The sequence below is a fragment of the Rhinoraja longicauda genome, chromosome 11, assembly GCF_053455715.1.
Source record: "Rhinoraja longicauda isolate Sanriku21f chromosome 11, sRhiLon1.1, whole genome shotgun sequence".
Lineage (NCBI taxonomy): Eukaryota > Metazoa > Chordata > Chondrichthyes > Rajiformes > Arhynchobatidae > Rhinoraja > Rhinoraja longicauda.
Genome location: NC_135963.1, coordinates 48,480,193 through 48,497,893, shown reverse-complemented (window position 1 = coordinate 48,497,893; position 17,701 = coordinate 48,480,193). Strand labels below are relative to the sequence as shown.

The 17,701-nt window shown below is 41.1% G+C and overlaps 1 protein-coding gene across 3 annotated transcripts in view; it reads left to right on the top strand.

The window, feature by feature from the left end:
• swt1 (SWT1 RNA endoribonuclease homolog) overlaps positions 1 to 17,701 on the top strand; it is a 100,509-nt gene that overhangs the window by 43,244 nt on the left and 39,564 nt on the right. For 2 of the 3 annotated variants that reach the window (XM_078407600.1, XM_078407598.1), the window contains 3 exons: positions 6,401 to 6,457; positions 12,421 to 12,590; positions 15,090 to 15,228. In XM_078407600.1, the coding sequence (XP_078263726.1) occupies positions 6,401 to 6,457; positions 12,421 to 12,590; positions 15,090 to 15,228 (366 nt within the window). The remainder of the gene's footprint in view (positions 1 to 6,400; positions 6,458 to 12,420; positions 12,591 to 15,089; positions 15,229 to 17,701) is intronic. The other variant, XM_078407599.1, reaches the window with a different exon arrangement.

Sequence of the window (17,701 nt, the reverse complement as noted above, 5' to 3'; positions counted from 1 at the left end):
CTTCTGGAGTTTTTTGAGGATGTAACTAGGAAAATGGACAGGGGAGAGCTGGTGGATGTAGTGTACCTTGACTTTCAGAGAGCTTTCGACAAGGTCCCACATAGGAGATTAGTGGGCAAAATTAGAGCACATGGTATTGGGGGTAGGGTACTGACATGGATAGAAAATTGGTTGGCAGACAGAAAGCAAAGAGTGGGGATAAATGGGTCCCTTTCAGAATGGCAGGCAGTGACGAGTGGGGTATCGCAAGGCTCGGTGCTGGGATCACAGCTATTTACAATACACATTAATGACTTGGATGAAGGGATTAAGAGTAACATTAGCAAATTTGCAGATGACACAAAGCTGGGTGGCAGTGTGAACTGTGAGGCAGATGCTATGAGGTTGCAGGGTGACTTGGACAGGTTGTGCGAGTGAGCAGATGCATGGCAGATGCAGTTTAATGTGGATAAATGTGAGGTTATCCACTTTGGTGGTAAGAATAGTAAGGCAGATTATTATCTGAATGATGTCAAGTTAGGAAAAGGGGACGTACAACGAGATCTGGGTGTCCTAGTGCATCAGTCACTGAAAGGAAGCATGCAGGTACAGCAGGCAGTGAAGAAAGCCAATGGAATGTTGGCCTTCATAACAAGAGGAGTTGAGAGCAAAGAGGTCCTTCTGCAGTTGTACAGGGCCCTAGTGAGACCGCACCTGGAGTATTGTGTGCAGTTTTGGTCTCTAAATTTGAGGAAGGATATTCTTGCTATTGAGGGCATGCAGCGTAGGTTCACTAGGTTAATTCCCGGAATGGCGGGACTGTTGTATGTTGAAAGACTGGAACGACTAGGCTTGTATAAGCTGGAATTTACAAGGATGAGAGGGGATCTTATTGAAACATATAAGATTATTAAGGGATTGGACAGGTTAGAGGCAGGAAACATGTTCCCAATGTTGGGAGATTCCAGATCCAGGGGCCACAGTTTAAGAATAAGGGGTAGGCCATTTCGAACGGAGATGAGGAAAAACATTTTTAGTCAGAGTTGTAAATCTGTGGATTTCTCTGCCTCAAAAGGCAGTGGAGGCCAATTCGCTGGATGCTTTCAAGAGAGAGCTAGATAGAGCTCTTAATGATAGCGGAGTCAGGGGGTATGGGGAGAAGGCAGGAACGGGGTACTGATTGAGAATGATCAGCCATGGTCACATTGAATGGCGGTGCTGGCTCGAAGGGCCGAATGGCCTACTCCTGCACCTATTGTCTGTTTATAAGAGGGTGGGAAAATTCATGAAAGAGTTCATTTAAAAAGTTGCAAGAAAAATATTAAATCCTTAAAGCAGAACAACATTTATGGTAAGAAATAAGCAGAGCACGTCAGGAAGGGTCCCAGAAGGGTTACAAAGTTAATAGGGTATTTGTAATGTTGCATGGGGGTAAGAAATAGGAAAAAAAAATGCAATCTCATAGATTCTATTAAGAAATTAGATTAATTATTTGCAAATACAGACATACATAATTGGAAATGAATAGGTATAGCTTACAGCCATTGTGGAGATGCACTTCTGCAATACAGGTGGCCCCCCATGTTATGACTATTCATGTAATGGAAATTAGAAATTTGAAAACAGAATTCACAAACATGAGATGCAGGATGAAATTCACTTGCAGAACTTATGTGAAAAAAGGGTAAATAAATAAACATAATTTATTTATTCAACACTCATTTTATGCCGCATGCACAAATAGTTAACAGAACATTGCGATAAGGATAATTTTTCAGAACATAACCTCCAGTAACGCAGGGGTAGCCTCTAGCCAATGTTGGGAATTAAATGTTCCATGAGTCTTTCAGATGAAAGAGACAAAATGGTCGAGGGGGAGAAAAGGTATTCCTGATGATAGATTGGACAAGGTTGGATAGCCCCCAACATTGATTTCAGTTGTCCGTCGGCACAGAATAATTCTAGAAATGAGAGATGTATGTAAGAAGAGAAATTAATGAAGTATATATAAGATGGTTTCTTGATAAGTACATTGAGAAAACAACTGGGAACTTGATATTTTAGATGGGTATTGTGCAGTGAGAAAGAGTTAATCAATAATTTTATAATTAAGGGGCCTTTAGAGAAGAATAATATAAAATGGTGGAATTTTGTATAAAAATTGTGAGTGATTTAATTCAGTCAACCAGACTTGAGTGGGCCATAGTAGATTCAGGCAGCATCTCTGGAGAGAAGGAATGGGTCGAGATCCTTCGTCACTCTGAGAGTCAGGGGAGATGGGAACTAGAGATATGGAAGGGTAAGGTATGAAAACGACAGATGAAAGCAGAAGGGGATGTAGGAAATGTAGAATGGTCCATTGTTGGCTGAGGGGGTGACAACGTGGCATACAAACAGTAAAATTAATCGGGAGGACTGTGAAACTAGTCGGAAAACTAGGGTGGGGGAGGAACGGAGAGAGAGGGAAAGCAAGGGTTGTTTGAAGTTAGAGAAATAAATAGTCATACTGCTGGATTGTAAGCTGCCCAAGCGAAATATGAGGTGCTGTGCCTCCAACTTGCATTTGGCCTCACTCTGACAATGGAGGAGACCCAGGGCAGAGAGGTCAGTATAGGAAAGGGAGGGGGAGTTGAAGTGTTTGCCATAGGCCTAGGCGGACTGAACTGGTTTGTTCTGCAGTATGCCTTCAGCATAGCAGGTACGATGAATGGTGCTCTTTGGTTTTGAGTTCCAACTGTTTCTTGATGTTAAGTTGAGCAAATCATGTTTACTCATTGCTGATAACAATTATTTGTGCAGTTCGATAAAATATATTCTGATTAATCATGAAATTTGCATATCTGCGCTGTGTAGAATTGCAGTACAGTAAACCCTCTATTTAACGGACGCCTTTATAATGTATTTTTATTATAGCAGACGAACCTGCCGACGCCAACATGCTCTCTCGCTCCTCCCCAGCTAGTTACACCCCCGACTTGCAAGGTGCATCAGTGAGCCCTTCTCCACCAACTGCACAGTCTGGGTGACGCAGCTCCTGTTGCAGTTCCTGTTGTAGCCCCTGGGGGCAGAATTTTCTTCAGACCACCGCAACTGACAGGATGTGCTCCGTCAATATGGGGCTTCCTCCCTTCCCACCTGCTGCTGCTTTTTCCTGTTGGCCCTTTGCTTTGGCTGCTCCCTGCTCCACTTCCACGTGGACTTTAAGAGATACTGCGTGGAAACAGGCCCGTGCCCACACTGACCAACAATCATCCTGTACATTAACACTCTCCTGTACACGAGGGACAATTTACAGAAGCCAATTAACCTACAACCCTGTACATCTTTGGAGTGTGGCAGGAAACTGGAGAACCAGGAGAAAACCTGTGCGGTTACAGGAAGAACGTACATCCCCTAGTCAGGATTGAACCTGGGTCTCTGGCGCTGTACGGCAGCAACTCTACCGCTGCGCCACTGTGCCGCCCTTCTCCAGCGTTATTTTGCGGTGGTCCATTGTCCATCTTGCTTCTCTGTTACTCACGATATATATCTTTGCCATATTTTATACCTTCTCTTTTATGCAGTCTTTTACTACCTTTAGCAGCCACCGTTACCTCATTCTCCGCTTAGCTTGTTTCTTTCTCTTTGGATGAAAAATGCTATATCTTTCAAATTACTCCCAGAAATGCCTGCCATTGCTGCTTCACCGTCATTATTGCTTGGGCCCTATTCCAATCAACTTTAGCCAGCTCCTCCCTCATACCTCAATAGGTACCTTTACTCAACAATAATATCGATATATCTCATTTTGGCTTCTCCCTCTCAAACTGCAGATTGAATTTGTTCATATTATGATCACTGCCTCCTGGAGGCGCCTTCATCCTAGCTCCCTAATCGAACCAGTTTCATTACACAACACTAAATCCAGAATTGCCCTTTCCCTAGTAGGCTCGGACATGAGCTGCACCAAAGAGCCATCTCATGGGTATACAAATTCCTCTTGGGATCCTGATTTTCACAGTCTACCCGCATATTGAAATCCCCCATGACCATGGCCTTCTTACGTGCCTTTCATTACTGTATGTCAAGCCATGGTTTTGTAGAGCAGTCGGTTGTAACATTTAAGTGGCAAGAAGTTAAGAGGGTTTTGAGTTTAGTTCTGCTCTGGTGAACCTGCTCTTGGAATCTTACATTTTTTTGTCCCATTTTTCCCTGGCTTCATGATACTCTTCAAGTTTTTATTTTAGGAAACTTTTACAAGTGTCTGGACTCCCAATTTAAGTATGTATCTATTGTGATTTTCCTAACTTGGAATTATGCCTTTAAATCTGTCCAAAATATGTTTCAGAACTGTGTATTTCCTTACTGGAAAATGGAATATGTTCCCAGTTTGGGATACAATATTAGCAGTAATGCCTAGAAAACTAGACCCTGCAGGACTTATTTTTGTGTTCTGTTTATTCAATTCCAAAGATTAAAAGTATCAGAAATTCAGTGTATTACTGTGAATTATACAGACAATGCGAAAGTATAAACAAGCAACTTAAATTTAGAAAGTAAAATGCTTTAATTTTGTTATTATTTGTGCTGTGCCTCGGCCATGTGTTCTTGAACCAAGAAATTAAATAATGCTGGTGGAGTATGTTAAAATGTCAATGCGTGGTAAGCTGTCAGCATTTTGTGCTCTTCACTGCAAATTCAAGACCTGGCACAGAGTGTCAGAGACGCCTGAAAAGGGTTTGCATGCATTCCATCCTTGCTTGAGCAATGGTGAGAAGTAACATCTGGGGATGGAGGGAATGCTTGGAATTTGGAAGAGAACAGAAGCCTTATCAACTAGCAACAGGATCTAAGCTGCTGCATGCAGTTGGTTAAGGTGTTGGGTCTGTGATGGCGGAAATCTGCATAGGAGGATGTTGGAGGCTCACATGCACGTCAAACCTAGTGTACTGCATTCAATGGTCACAATATGGCCTCTACATGGAGAATTCAAACACAGCCCCAGCATCTGCAGTTCCTTCGTATACATCTACGGTGGATTGTACAAGACCTGTGCTCAGTCTGCACGAATGACCCTGAGCTTCGCATAGTCATAGAGTGATACAGTGTGGAAACAGGCCCTTTGGCCCAACTCGTCCACATTGGCCAACATGTCCCAGCTTCACTAGTCCCACCTGCCCGCATTTGGTCCATATCCCTCCAAACCTGTCCTATCCATGTACCAGTCTGTTTCTTAAATGTTGGGATAGTCTCTGCCTCAACTACCTCCTCTGGGAGTTTGTTCCATACATCCACCAAAAAGTTACCCCTCTGATTCCTATTTCCCCTATACTCCATTTCCCCTTCACCTTAAACCTATGTCCTCTGAACCTCGATTCACCTACTCTGGGCAGGAGACTCTGTGCATCTATCTGGTCTATTCCTCTCATGATCTTATCCACCTCTTAGATCATCCCTCATCGTCCTACACTCCAAGGAATAGAGTCCCAGCATACTTAACCTCTCTCTTGAGCTCAGACCCTCTAATCTTCTCTGTACCCTTTCCAGCATGACAACATCTTTCCTATAACATGGTGCCCAGAGCTGAACACAATACACTGTTTGCCTTACTTTTAATTGGCTGCTCTTTTCCTCCTCTGACCTCTGGGTCACTGGCTTCCTACACTGCTAGCCAAAGAAGCCCACCAATCTAAGTATCTCTGGAAGGAAAAAATGTTATGATTTCAGGTTGAAAAACCTTCAATTGAACAAAGAAAGAGAGAATGCAAGTTAATACAAATGATAGAGAAGGTGCAGGAGGGCAAGAGTGAGCGATGTTGGCCAGTCAGGCTTACTGGGATAAGCTGCACAGACCAGAATGTGCAAATGAAAGAGCAAACAGAAATGAGTAAATGCAGGTACAAAGACGTCAAAGGTAATGGGGAGAAGGCAGTAGAATGGAGTTGAGAGGAAAATATAGATGTGCTGTCAAATGTCGGTGTGGATTTGATGGGCTGAATGGCCTAATTCTGCTCCCATGTCATGATCTTATGAAATGGTTAATCCTGATGCAATTAGAAAGAAAGCGCAAGTTATCTGAAGCTTCAGAAGTTGGTGTTGAGTACTGCATACTGTTACATGTCCTGACAAAAAGATGGGATGTTGTCAGCTTGAGGATGGAAAAACAGGGCATTAATTACAGGCAAGTAAAATCAGAGAAAGCCCATAGCAAGACATCGACTACAGAAACCTGCAGATGCTGATCTAGTTTAGTGTTTTTGTATCCATCCTAGCAAAATGGCAATAGAGATGTTGATGAAGAGGAGCAAAGTGAAATATGGCCAAAGAGGAAATTGAAGGGGTTGAGCATTTTTGAAACCGTCAGTCACAGATGAAATGTATCCCAAGTTTTTTGCGGAAAGCGAAGAAATTCCATCAGCTTGCCAATTCTCTCTGCCTTTAGGTGTGATATCAGAGGACGGGATGAGAAGAGAAGAAAATCTCTTCATTCAGGGATGCTGTAAGTCAGGAATCCGCTACCTGTGAAGGTTGGAAGACAGAAGTCATTATTGTATCTAAGAAATACTTGCATGCATTGAAAGGTTGGAAGACAGAAGCCATTATTGCATCTAAGAAATACTCGCATGCATTGAAAGTGCTGTAATGGTCATACAGTGGAACAAATGAATAGGTTGGATAGCTCTTTTTCAGCCAATATGTATTCAGTGGCTAATTGGCTTCCTTGTACAGATGGTCCCCGGCTTACGATGCTTCGACTTGCGATAGTTCGACTTTGCGATGGTGCAAACGACAGCGACCCGTAGCGATCCACAGCTCGCTTCCGGCCATGTGATTGCGCGTATTAAATGCATTTCGACTTGCAATATTTTCGGTTTCCGATGGGTTTCTCGGAACATAAGCCGAGGAGCACCTGTATTTCATAAATCTCTGATTCAAATGCAGGAAAAATATTGGATTATTTAATTTAATGCCAAAAAATGTGTAAAAGATAAAGGGCGACAGAATTAAGATAGATAGATGACGAAGAAAGAAAAAGTGAAGATAATTCTTTTTGGTTTTTGTTTGCAATAATCTCCAACAACATGTAAACACTGAATAGATGAGGTTTCATGCATGTCAAATTAACTTAAGGTTTTGGTGATGATTATGCATGCTGCATGGTTAAAAATGCACTTATATTTGAATGAACACATCTGACAGCTTCCTACATCATTTGTGGGTAGGTGCTGCAGCTTTGTATGTTCATGGGTTTCACTACACCTGTTTTCGATATGAGCTACTGTTAGGTTAAAGATTCTGGAGGACAAAAGGAAATTGGAAGTGGCTTCCCCATTCCACATTTGACTGCATTTGCAGAGACTGTTCTATTTACACCAAGCACTCGTGTCATCATTATTTCTGACAGACAATTCATAATTGTATTTACCGAGCAAGATACAGCGAGTACAAGTATAACTTGAGCTGTTTTCTGATTTTAAATTACAATAATTTGCTGCCTAATATTTTTAATGTCTGTGAACCCAGTGCTTGTTGACAATTTAGCTAACTGTTAATACATTGAATGATGTATGTTTTTTTACGTAGTGAAATAGATTATTGTAATTTATTTTGGGGAAACCTAAACCACAGCTACATTCAATATTAATGGGATTCATTTTATGAATATGAGATATTTAGTACCTACTCTCTTGATTTGGGATTTCTGTTATTTGATAAAGGAGGTAATATTGAGTGAACTGTCTTGCAGGGAAAACATAAAAATTAAAGAGCAAAGCACAGTGCTGGAGGAACTCGGCGTGTCAGGCAGCATCTGTGGAGGAAATGGACAGACAATATTTTGGGTTGGGACGCTACTTCAGACTGCCCAAACCCTCCACAGATGCTGCCTGACCTTCTAAGTTCTTTGTATTTTGCTCAAAGTACCAGCATCTGCAGTTCCTTGTGTTTCAAGAATAATTGAAGAACATGGCCTGTGTCCACTTGTCCCTCTTCATCTGTACTCTTAAGTATTTCTCTCGCCCTCCTGTACTAAGCTGGTTTCCTCTTAAAAGCACTATTATATATGGCATAAAGATTCCATGAAATAGCAAGTCCCAGGTTCTAACTGCTCTCTCTGAATAAAGCAGTTGTTTTTTTTCTAAATTCCCTTTTGGAATTATTAGTGATCTTTCTTATTTATTTCCACCAGTTGTGAAATCATCACCATAGACACAGAGTATGCTTCCACAGAATACCATATTCACAGAATATGAAGCTCAAGATTGTAATCGGGAGAAGAGATACTGTTCTGGAAGTTAAGTCACTATGTAGAAATAGAGAGATGGCTGTTCACCTCAAAACTGTGAAATTCATTGTGTGTGAACAAGGGAACTCCAGGATGCCTTCTGTGAGCTTGACATCACTTGTGCAGGAATTAATTCAAGCTGAATGAATTTAAATTCTGAGTTTGGAGCTTGACCAACCCCAGGTTTCGTTACAGTCCATTAACGAAATTAAGTATTTTGTAGATGACATGTTTTGGAAGGTGCTCCTGCGCCTATCCTGTTTGTGTGGAGTTTGCACATTCTTTCTGTGACTGGGTTTCCCCTGTATCCTCTTGTTTACTCTCACATTCAAAGATTTGCTGATTAATTGGCCACTGTAAATTATCCCTGGCGTAGGTGATTGGTCGGCGATATCACCTGGGGGGGGAGGGGTTGACAAATTGGGAATATGAAGATGGAAGCAACAAGGGGAAGCGAATACCAGAGAAATTGCAAAGGACTCTCGAATAAATGGGAAGGAAAGTTCTAGATGGGATACGAGAGTAAGGTCAGGGCCAATGGTACCGGTGTGAGAGGGGAGGTGAATACCGAAGTTAAAGTGTTGTATTTAAATGCGCGAAGTATAAAAAATAAAGTGGATGAGCTTGAGGTTCAGTTAGACATTGGCAAGTATGATGTTGTGGGAATTACAGAGACATGGCTACAAGAGGACCAGGGCTGGGAACTGAATATTCAGGGGTACACAACGTATAGAAAAGACAGACAGGTGGGCAGAGGGGATGGGGTCGCTCTGTTGATAAGGAATGATATTCACTCCCTTGCAAGGGGTGACATAGAATCAGTTGATGTAGAATCAGTATGGATAGAAATGAGGAATTGTAAGGGTAAAAAGACCCTAATGGGAGTTATCTACAGGCCCCCAAACAGTAGCCTCGACATAGGGTGCAAGTTGAATCAAGAGCTAAAATTGGCATGTCGCAAATGTAATGCTACGGTGGTTATGGGAGATTTCAACATGCAGGAAGACTGGGAAAATCAGGTTGGTACTGGACCCCAGGAAAGGGAGTTTGTGGAGTGCCTCCGAGATGGATTCTTAGAACAGCTTGTACTGGAGCGTACCAGGGAGAAGGCAATTCTGGATTTAGTGTTGTGTAATGAACCTGATCTGATAAGGGAACTCGAGGTAAAGGAGCCATTTGGAGGCAGTGATCATGGCAGGTGCAGTTTAATGTGGATAAATGTGAGTTTATCCACTTTGGTGGTAAGAATAGGAAGGCAGATTATTATCTGAATGGTGTCAAGTTAGGAAAGGGGACATACAACGAGATCTGGGTGTCCTAGTGCATCAGTCACTGAAAGGAAGCATGCAGGTACAGCAGGCAGTGAAGAAAGCCAATGGAATGTTGGCCTTCATAACAAGAGGAGTTGAGTATAGGAGCAAAGAGGTCCTTCTGCAGTTGTATAGGGCCCTAGTGAGACCGCACCTGGAGTACTGTGTGCAGTTTTGGTCTCCAAATTTGAGGAAGGATATTCTTGCTATTGAGAGAGTGCAGCGTAGGTTTACTCGGTTAATTCCCGGAATGGCGGGACTGTCATATGTTGAAAGACTGGAGCGCTAGGCTTGTATACACTGGAATTTAGAAGGATGAGAGGGGATCTTATCGAAACATATAAGATTATTAAGGGGTTGGACACGTTAGAGGCAGGAAACATGTTCCCAATGTTGGGGGAGTCCAGAACCAGGGACAACAGTTTAAGAGTAAGGGGTAGGCCATTTAGAACGAAGATGAGGAAAAACCTTTTTCAGTCAGAGAGTTGTAAATCTGTGGAATTCTCTTCCTGAGAAGGCAGTGGAGGCCAATTCTCTGAATGCATTCAAGAGAGAGCTAGATAGAGCTCTTAAGGATGGCGGAGTCAGGGGGTATGGGGAGAAGGTAGGAACGGGGTACTGATTGAGAATTATCAGCCATGTTCACATTGAATGGTGGTGCTGGCTTGAAGGGCCGAATGGCCTACTCCTGCACCTATTGTCTATCAGGTTGTGTTTATTGTAATTCACATGATGGAGAATAGGTTGCAGGAAAAAAGTGGGGGAAATAAAATTGACGGGATTGATCTGAGATTAAGTAGAGACTCTAAGGGCAGAATGGTGGCCTTATTCATGTAGCAATATAATAAAAAAATACTTTCAAATGGTAAACTGCAGAGCAGAGCTCACATTCCATAAAATAAATTGTTTATTCTTCTCCACCAATCTGAGCTTGCAGACTTTGGCATATGAAGGGGAAAATTTGGATAATACCAATAGATGATCCTCAGTACATAGCATTTACACATTTTAAAGTCGCTGAAAATCATGGCTCAAATTCTGTAGCTATTAATTGATTACTGCCTCTCATCTATCATTACCTTTCTGAAATGGGTTGCAGAACAGCTAAATATCAAGATGAACAGAGTGGCATTTTCCCCCACTTCTAGTGACAATATGAAGAATGGAATAATTGATCCTGGAAGGAAAGGAATTTAATTGCAGAATGGTGCCCTGAGTGAACTGATAAGGTAAAATGGTAGGGAATTTTGGTGATGTAAAATCCAAATGTCACTTTCCATATATTAGAAGGGAAAATAGTTCATTAAATATAAAGCTGTGTAAATTAAACAATCATTATTGTAAATGTAAATACTCAAAAGTTTTCTAGAAGTACATATCTCTGAGATGCCCAGGAAACTCAAAATTTACTTTCAGTTTCCTGTTTTAAAGGTTTGAATTTCACCCTTTAGGCTTTCATTTATTATTTTCTCTGGGTAAAGAGAATAAACTTTAAGCATATGCACAAGAGAAAATACAGCTTGACGACAATTTATTTCTCCTAATTCGCTCCATCCTTTACTTTGGCTCTGCACATACTTCCTTTCCTGTCCACCCCCCCCCCCCCCCCCCCCCCCTTCCGAACACCCACACACATTTCTATGAATACTTTTTAATGCAGAATTGTGGCTAAAATAAAAAGGTGGTTTTGAAGTCAGGACAGACTTGGAAAGTCACTAACCAATCTAACTTAAACTTGAGAAAGGCAATTTGTCTTTTGAAGCCTGCATTGTTTTGTAATATCAATAAAATGAATATTTTACATGAAAATGAATATTTGAACTTTGATTTCTTTTAATTGCAAGCGTATTCAATTCTACTGAGGACTATCACCATAAACTATTTGAATCTTCGCCATTTTGTACCTATTCTTAGCAATTGGGGTCAGAAAGAAATGACAATTTCAATAAGTAGGAATAAATACAACAATTGTATTATTTAGAAGTCTGCGGTGTCTTTCAGAATGTTTTCCCCCCTTTTCATGTTTCATCATCATTGTGCTGATTCTTAAGCGAGAACATATGCAGAATTTTAAAGCCCATTTCATATTGTGTGGGTGTCATTTCTTATTCTAATCCCCATGTGGTAGGCCTTTTTCCAAATCTGGAACAGTGACTCTGTTGCACTATAATATTGTGGCTGGTGGCAGCAGCTTTCAAATTTTCCACTCTGTTCAGAAGCCGTGTACTCAAATGAAATAATATATCAAGAGCCTGCTATTCTGTCCATCCTGTACAAAAACATTACTAGCTTACTGTCGAAAGGGATTATTCGGTCTTGCAAAGGATTTGCAAACAAATGGCCACCAAGAAAGGGGCATAGTTTCAAAATGAAGGGTCCTCCATTTAAAACCAAGGTTTCCTTCTCTGCAGCTCAGGAGGCTTTGGAATTCTCTACTTTATGAAGTTGTAGAGAATAAATCAATGAATATATTCAAGGCTGAGATATACAAAAATTGGTGGAATGGGTATGAAAGTGGAACCTGGGGACAATCCGTTCATCCATGATATTTTTGAATGGCAAAGGCTTCACGAGCCACATGGTCTCATCCTGTTCTTATGTTTCAAGTACAATAACATTTCTGACAGACTTTCTTGCATTCTACCTAATCATGTAAAATAAAGATCTTATGATGTGATTAGTTGCTTTAAAATATTTGTTTGGTAATCACGACCACCATCTTCACTAAGTAATTTTGTACGAGTGTTTCATTATGTTTTTAGGGCTAACTTCTTATCAAAGAAGGGCTATGTATGTGTAAGCTGTTATGTATCTTAATCACAATGCCGACTGTTTCATTAAATGTGTTATTGTTGTTCTATTTTGTAGTGATTGATGTAAAAGATCAAAATGGAACCCGTAATCAGCACTTTTCAGTACAAAAGGCAACTTTGGATGTTACTGGCATTATCTCTCAGCTGGAGAAGTTGCTCGGTTTTGCTCTGTCAACTATCCTAGAAACAGAGATGAAAAAAGTATATGATAACCTCTGGACAGAGGTAAAATAGATTTATCAACTGGCTTGTCTAAACTTTTTCTCTGCATTCCTAAAAATTACAGATTAACAAACAATATAATTTTTACGTTCCTTTGTAAACCCAGCAGAAATATTTTCTACAATTTGTCAAAAATATCAGTTTTATTTTCTATTGCTGAGTTATTGAAGTGGTTAATATGGAAACTGTAAAGTGTGTTTAAATCAGGCAAAGGTAATTGCACGGAGACACAAGAGACTGCTAATTGCACCATATATTTTCTACCCAGAATGTTTGGGAGGAGAAATCTAGGGCCAGTTTTTAAAATTTTTTAACGGTATTGAGGACTAAATTTCCACAAGGTACGACCAGATTTGCAGTTGAAAGCCAGTGGAAATAGCTTGTTTACTCAAATCAGAAAGTACTATTTTCTAATCTGTAGCCGAGAATGATTTAATAAAAGATAATAATAATGGCACATGTGTGGCAAAATATTTAAGAGCTAAATGTCAACACATTATGCTAGCAGAAAAAGAACATCAGAAGAAAATTCCTGGTTATGCTGTTCATTCTATAAAGAGGAACTGTGCTTTTGCTGTCAGGACAATGTTCACACATGAATTGCACGTTTGAGTTGGGACACTTACATTGTTTAATTCTATTTTACGATGTTCCTTGGATCAGGATGAGATTCTCAGGTGGAGGCCAAATGATCCCAGAATATGTATTGAGAATTTAGTTGCCAGTGAGGCGTTGTTGAGAGATACAAAGTCCTTGGGCAAGTAAATATGTAAACACCACTACATCGTGCATGTCTCTTTGGAAAGCTGTTCAAATATTTGCCAAAGCAATTGCCATTGGAATGGGTTTGGGTTCAGCATTTCCGTTATGAAACATCTTGTTCTTCCTTGTATGAGCTGCCAGGCACATTTTTATTGTACTATACCGCAGATTAGTCCAATTAAATAGTCAGCTTGTACAACATCAGCTAAGGTAGTCCAGATAATTCTGTAGGTTTCTCTTTCAAGGAACCACTTGAATTGATCTTGATGCAATACGTGTGTTGTGGTGTTTGAAAGTCATGTGCCTTACTTTCTTCAAATAGCATCTTAATCTACTCAGCTGTTACAAAGTGTCCATCAAGGGTGGGTTAATAGTTCAGGTAGAAAATATTAGCGGTTACATCAGGTGGATTTATTTAGTATAGCCAGTATAGAAGGAAGCATGCATCCATATGGTAACAATTGTTAAATAATAATTGTACTTGTAACAAACCTTGCGGCAGACCAATGTTCATATCTTGCAGCTCTGGTGACTAACTAGGTATGACCTTGACAGTAGAGCTGGTGATTATTTAGGTGCACAGTGCTCTTGCATCTACACAGTTAGCATTCTTAGCCAATTCCTTACATATTTACATGTTTAACTACAAACTAATACCATCACATGAGCAAAAGGCATAGAAACAAGCTAGCATCATGGAGATCAAAAACCTTCAAACTATTACAACGTTCCAGGTATCTATTTTTAACAGTTATGCCTGTAAATGTCATGACTACCATTACAAATATAAACTATTGGGTAAAATACCCTATATCATATCATATATATACAGCGCGGAAACAGGCCCTTTCGGCCCACCAAGTCCGCGCCGCCCAGCGATCCCCGCACATTAACACTATCCTACACACACTAGGGACAATTTTTTTTACATTTACCCAGTCAAATTAACCTACATACCCGTACGTCTTTGGAGTGTGGGAGGAAACCGAAGATCTCGGAGAAGACCCACGCAGGTCACGGGGAGAACGTACAAACTCCTTACAGTACAGCACCCGTAGTCAGGATCGAACCTGAGTCTCCGGCGCTGCATTCGCTGTAAAGCAGCAACTCTACCGCTGCGCTACCGTGCCGTATTTTCATGGAATAATTTGAAATGGGCAGCATGGTAGCGCAGCAGTTAGCACTGCTGCTGTGTGCCTCTAGGGACCTGGGATCAATCATAACCTTGGGTGCTTTTTGTGTGGTTTGCATATTCTATTTGTGATCACTTTGGTTTATGGTGGTTCCTTCCACATCCCAGAGGTGTGCTAGTGGGTAATTGTCATCTGTAAATTAACTCGTAGTGACAAAATAATGAAAGGGGAATTAATGGGCATGTGAGAGAATAAATTACAGGGAAAAAGTGTTCCGCGTGGTATTGAAAAACACAGAGCCTTGCATTGGGAGCACACAGGCCTTGCTTTGGGGAGGAAGGAGCAGATCACTTTAAACTTCCTCTAGCATAGCCATTAGGTCACCATGCCCCATCTTTGAATAAGTCTGGGGTTTCATACTATCCTCTGACTCTGTTACTTCCTCAAAAATGAGTCCAGTTAATCAGATGCTATTTGCCAAATTGATTAGCTTCAATGTATATTGGAAGTATCGTGGCTGAACTATTAATAGTGATTTAAAATGATTAGGCATAATAGGTCAAATTAATAAAGTTATTGCGGTAACCTGTTCTGATCTTGATACTAGATTTTAATTGTGAAGCCTCCTTGGTCATTGGAAGACCTATTGCAGTGCATGAAGAAACACTGGATAGCTGTGTTTGGACTCATTGTGAAAAGAAATTTGCTAGCATCCGTGGAATGTTTGAGTGATTATCTTCAAGTGGGTATGTATAGAGCTAGAGATTTCAGATTTGCCAAATTCCCAATGGATAGAGTTGTAGTTAATGACAAACTCGCAGGATATATGCCATTATTTTACAAAACAACAACAAAATTGAATACTACATTAGGACTATGCTGTATCCTTCCGACCAACTACTCAAAGCACATGACTGTATTTCTTTTAATGCAACATATGTGCCCACATAAAAATAGACTGTGCATTGCAATCTACTGGAATGTTTAAGTTACCTTTTATATATTTTTAAATTATGTGAGGCTACTCTTCATTGATCAATGTCATGAAAAAGCTGTTTGGTGTGGATCAAGAATTATAACCATCAGGAAAGGCCCAGACAATAGATATTTACTTGCTTAAAATCTGATCATTTTACGGACTGTATCTTGGTCTTAAACTTTTAGTTTAGAGATACAGCATGAAAACAGGCCCTTCAGCTAGGGTTGCCAATTGTCCCGTATTAGCCGGGATATCCCGTATTTTGGGCTAAATTGATTTGTCCCGTACATGACCACCCTTGTCCTATATTAGGCCCGGGGGGCACTGTAGGCCCGGACAATGTAGGTCTGGACAGTGTAGTAGGAAAAAAATGCAGATGCTGCTTAAAATCCGTGTCTACCATCCGGATAGTGTAGGTTCGGACAGTGGGCCCGGGCGCCGCCTAATGGAGGTTGCGTAGCAACCCACCTCCCGGCCAGGGCGACTGCCGTTGGTGGAGCGGGAGCACACTGGCTTGGTGAGGTCACGTGGGGCGCAGGGCCATGGCATCACCTTGTCCCGTATTTGGGAGTGAGAAAGTTGGCACCCCTACCTTCAGCCCATTGAGCCCATGCCAACCATCGATCATCCATTCCAACTAGTTTTAGGTAATCCCACTTTCGTAACTACTCCCTACACACTAGGGATCTTAGAGGCAAATTAATCTATAAACCTGCACCTCTTTGGTATATGGGAGGAAACCAGAGCACCCAGAGGAAACCCAAGTGGTTACAGGAAGAATGTGTAAACTCCATGCAGACAACACCCAATGTCAGGATCTAATCAGAGTATAGACACAAAAAGCTGGAGTAACTCATCGGGATAGGCAGCATCTCTGGAGAGAAGGAATGGGTGACGTTTCAGGTCGAGACCCTTCTTCTGGGTCTCCAGCACTGAACCAGCTGCCCTACCAGATGTGCCACTTAATCGTTCCTTACAATATGATGAATTTTGAGCTGTCTGTGCCATTTAAAAAAATATATATAATTGCATTGGAAAAAATGTAGAAATCGTCCCCATCCCAACTTTTATTTTAGAATTATGAAATGCAATTGGCTACATATTATGAATGGCACTTTCATTTCATAATTAGTTTTCACAGCTAATTGCTTCTAGCATGTTTCCAAAGTAAACACTATAAATAAATAAAAGAAACAGTTGGGTCAAGGGGCCTGTAGATGGGCTGAAGGGCCTGTTTCCGTACAGTATGACTCTAACAAATGTGCACACCTACATGGGGATAAGAGAGGTTTGGAGGGATATGGGACAAATGCGGGACTAGTGTAGACTGGGCATCTTGATCGGCATTGGGAAGTTGGGCCAAAGTGATCTGTGTAATTTACTTGCAATACCTCCAGCCTCTGACTGTTTCACCAATGATAGCCAGCACTCTAAACCTCGCAGGAGGTTTTGTCCTTGGCGCTGTACTTATACTTGCCAGTTTGCTACTGCTGCTGGGGTCGATTGTAAACCATTTTCTCCTGCAAAGATAAAGGGACTGAAGTGCATTGCCTTTAAGTATCTGACTGATGTTGATGTTGTTCTGAACATCATCACGTTGGTTTTGATCTTGACCAACCCTGTCTGTCCTTGTGCCTTGATTGCCCATAAGAACATTGTTTGTTTATCCTCTCACTACAGTTTAACAATGGGCCTAGAAGACTTTCTGGGCTCAATTGGGTAAAGGATCTCTCTTCTCTGCGCCATCTTTTTTATAAAGGCTCTGGAGCCTTGTTTGGAAATTCAACGTGCATTCTCTTGCCTGTGCTTCCCTATCTCCTTCATAAAGCCTCAACAGTGGTGACGGTAGGGTTTCCCACCAGGTTCCTGACACCCAGATTTCTGACACCGCAGCATGCAGACTGAGTGGACATTTTTTTAAAATGGGAGGCATCCACACTAGAAGACTATCACAAATCAGTGCCTGCTGAGTAGTGCTATGTGAGATATCCATGCAGTTTTTATTTTGTGTGATCCAGTCCCTAAAAGTGCCAGTAGGTGGGTTGAATATCAACAATATTTTTCAGAATGTCAACTACTTGGAACTACTTTCATCCAGTCTGCATAGAGTAACAGTCACAACCTTGGTTGTGCAAAATTTAAGTTCAGCAGTGCACAGCAGCAACCCAGTTCTTCCTTCAGTTGGTTCCCACTGTTAATTATTTGTGTTGAACATGTTTTACTGTCAAATATCTAATTTG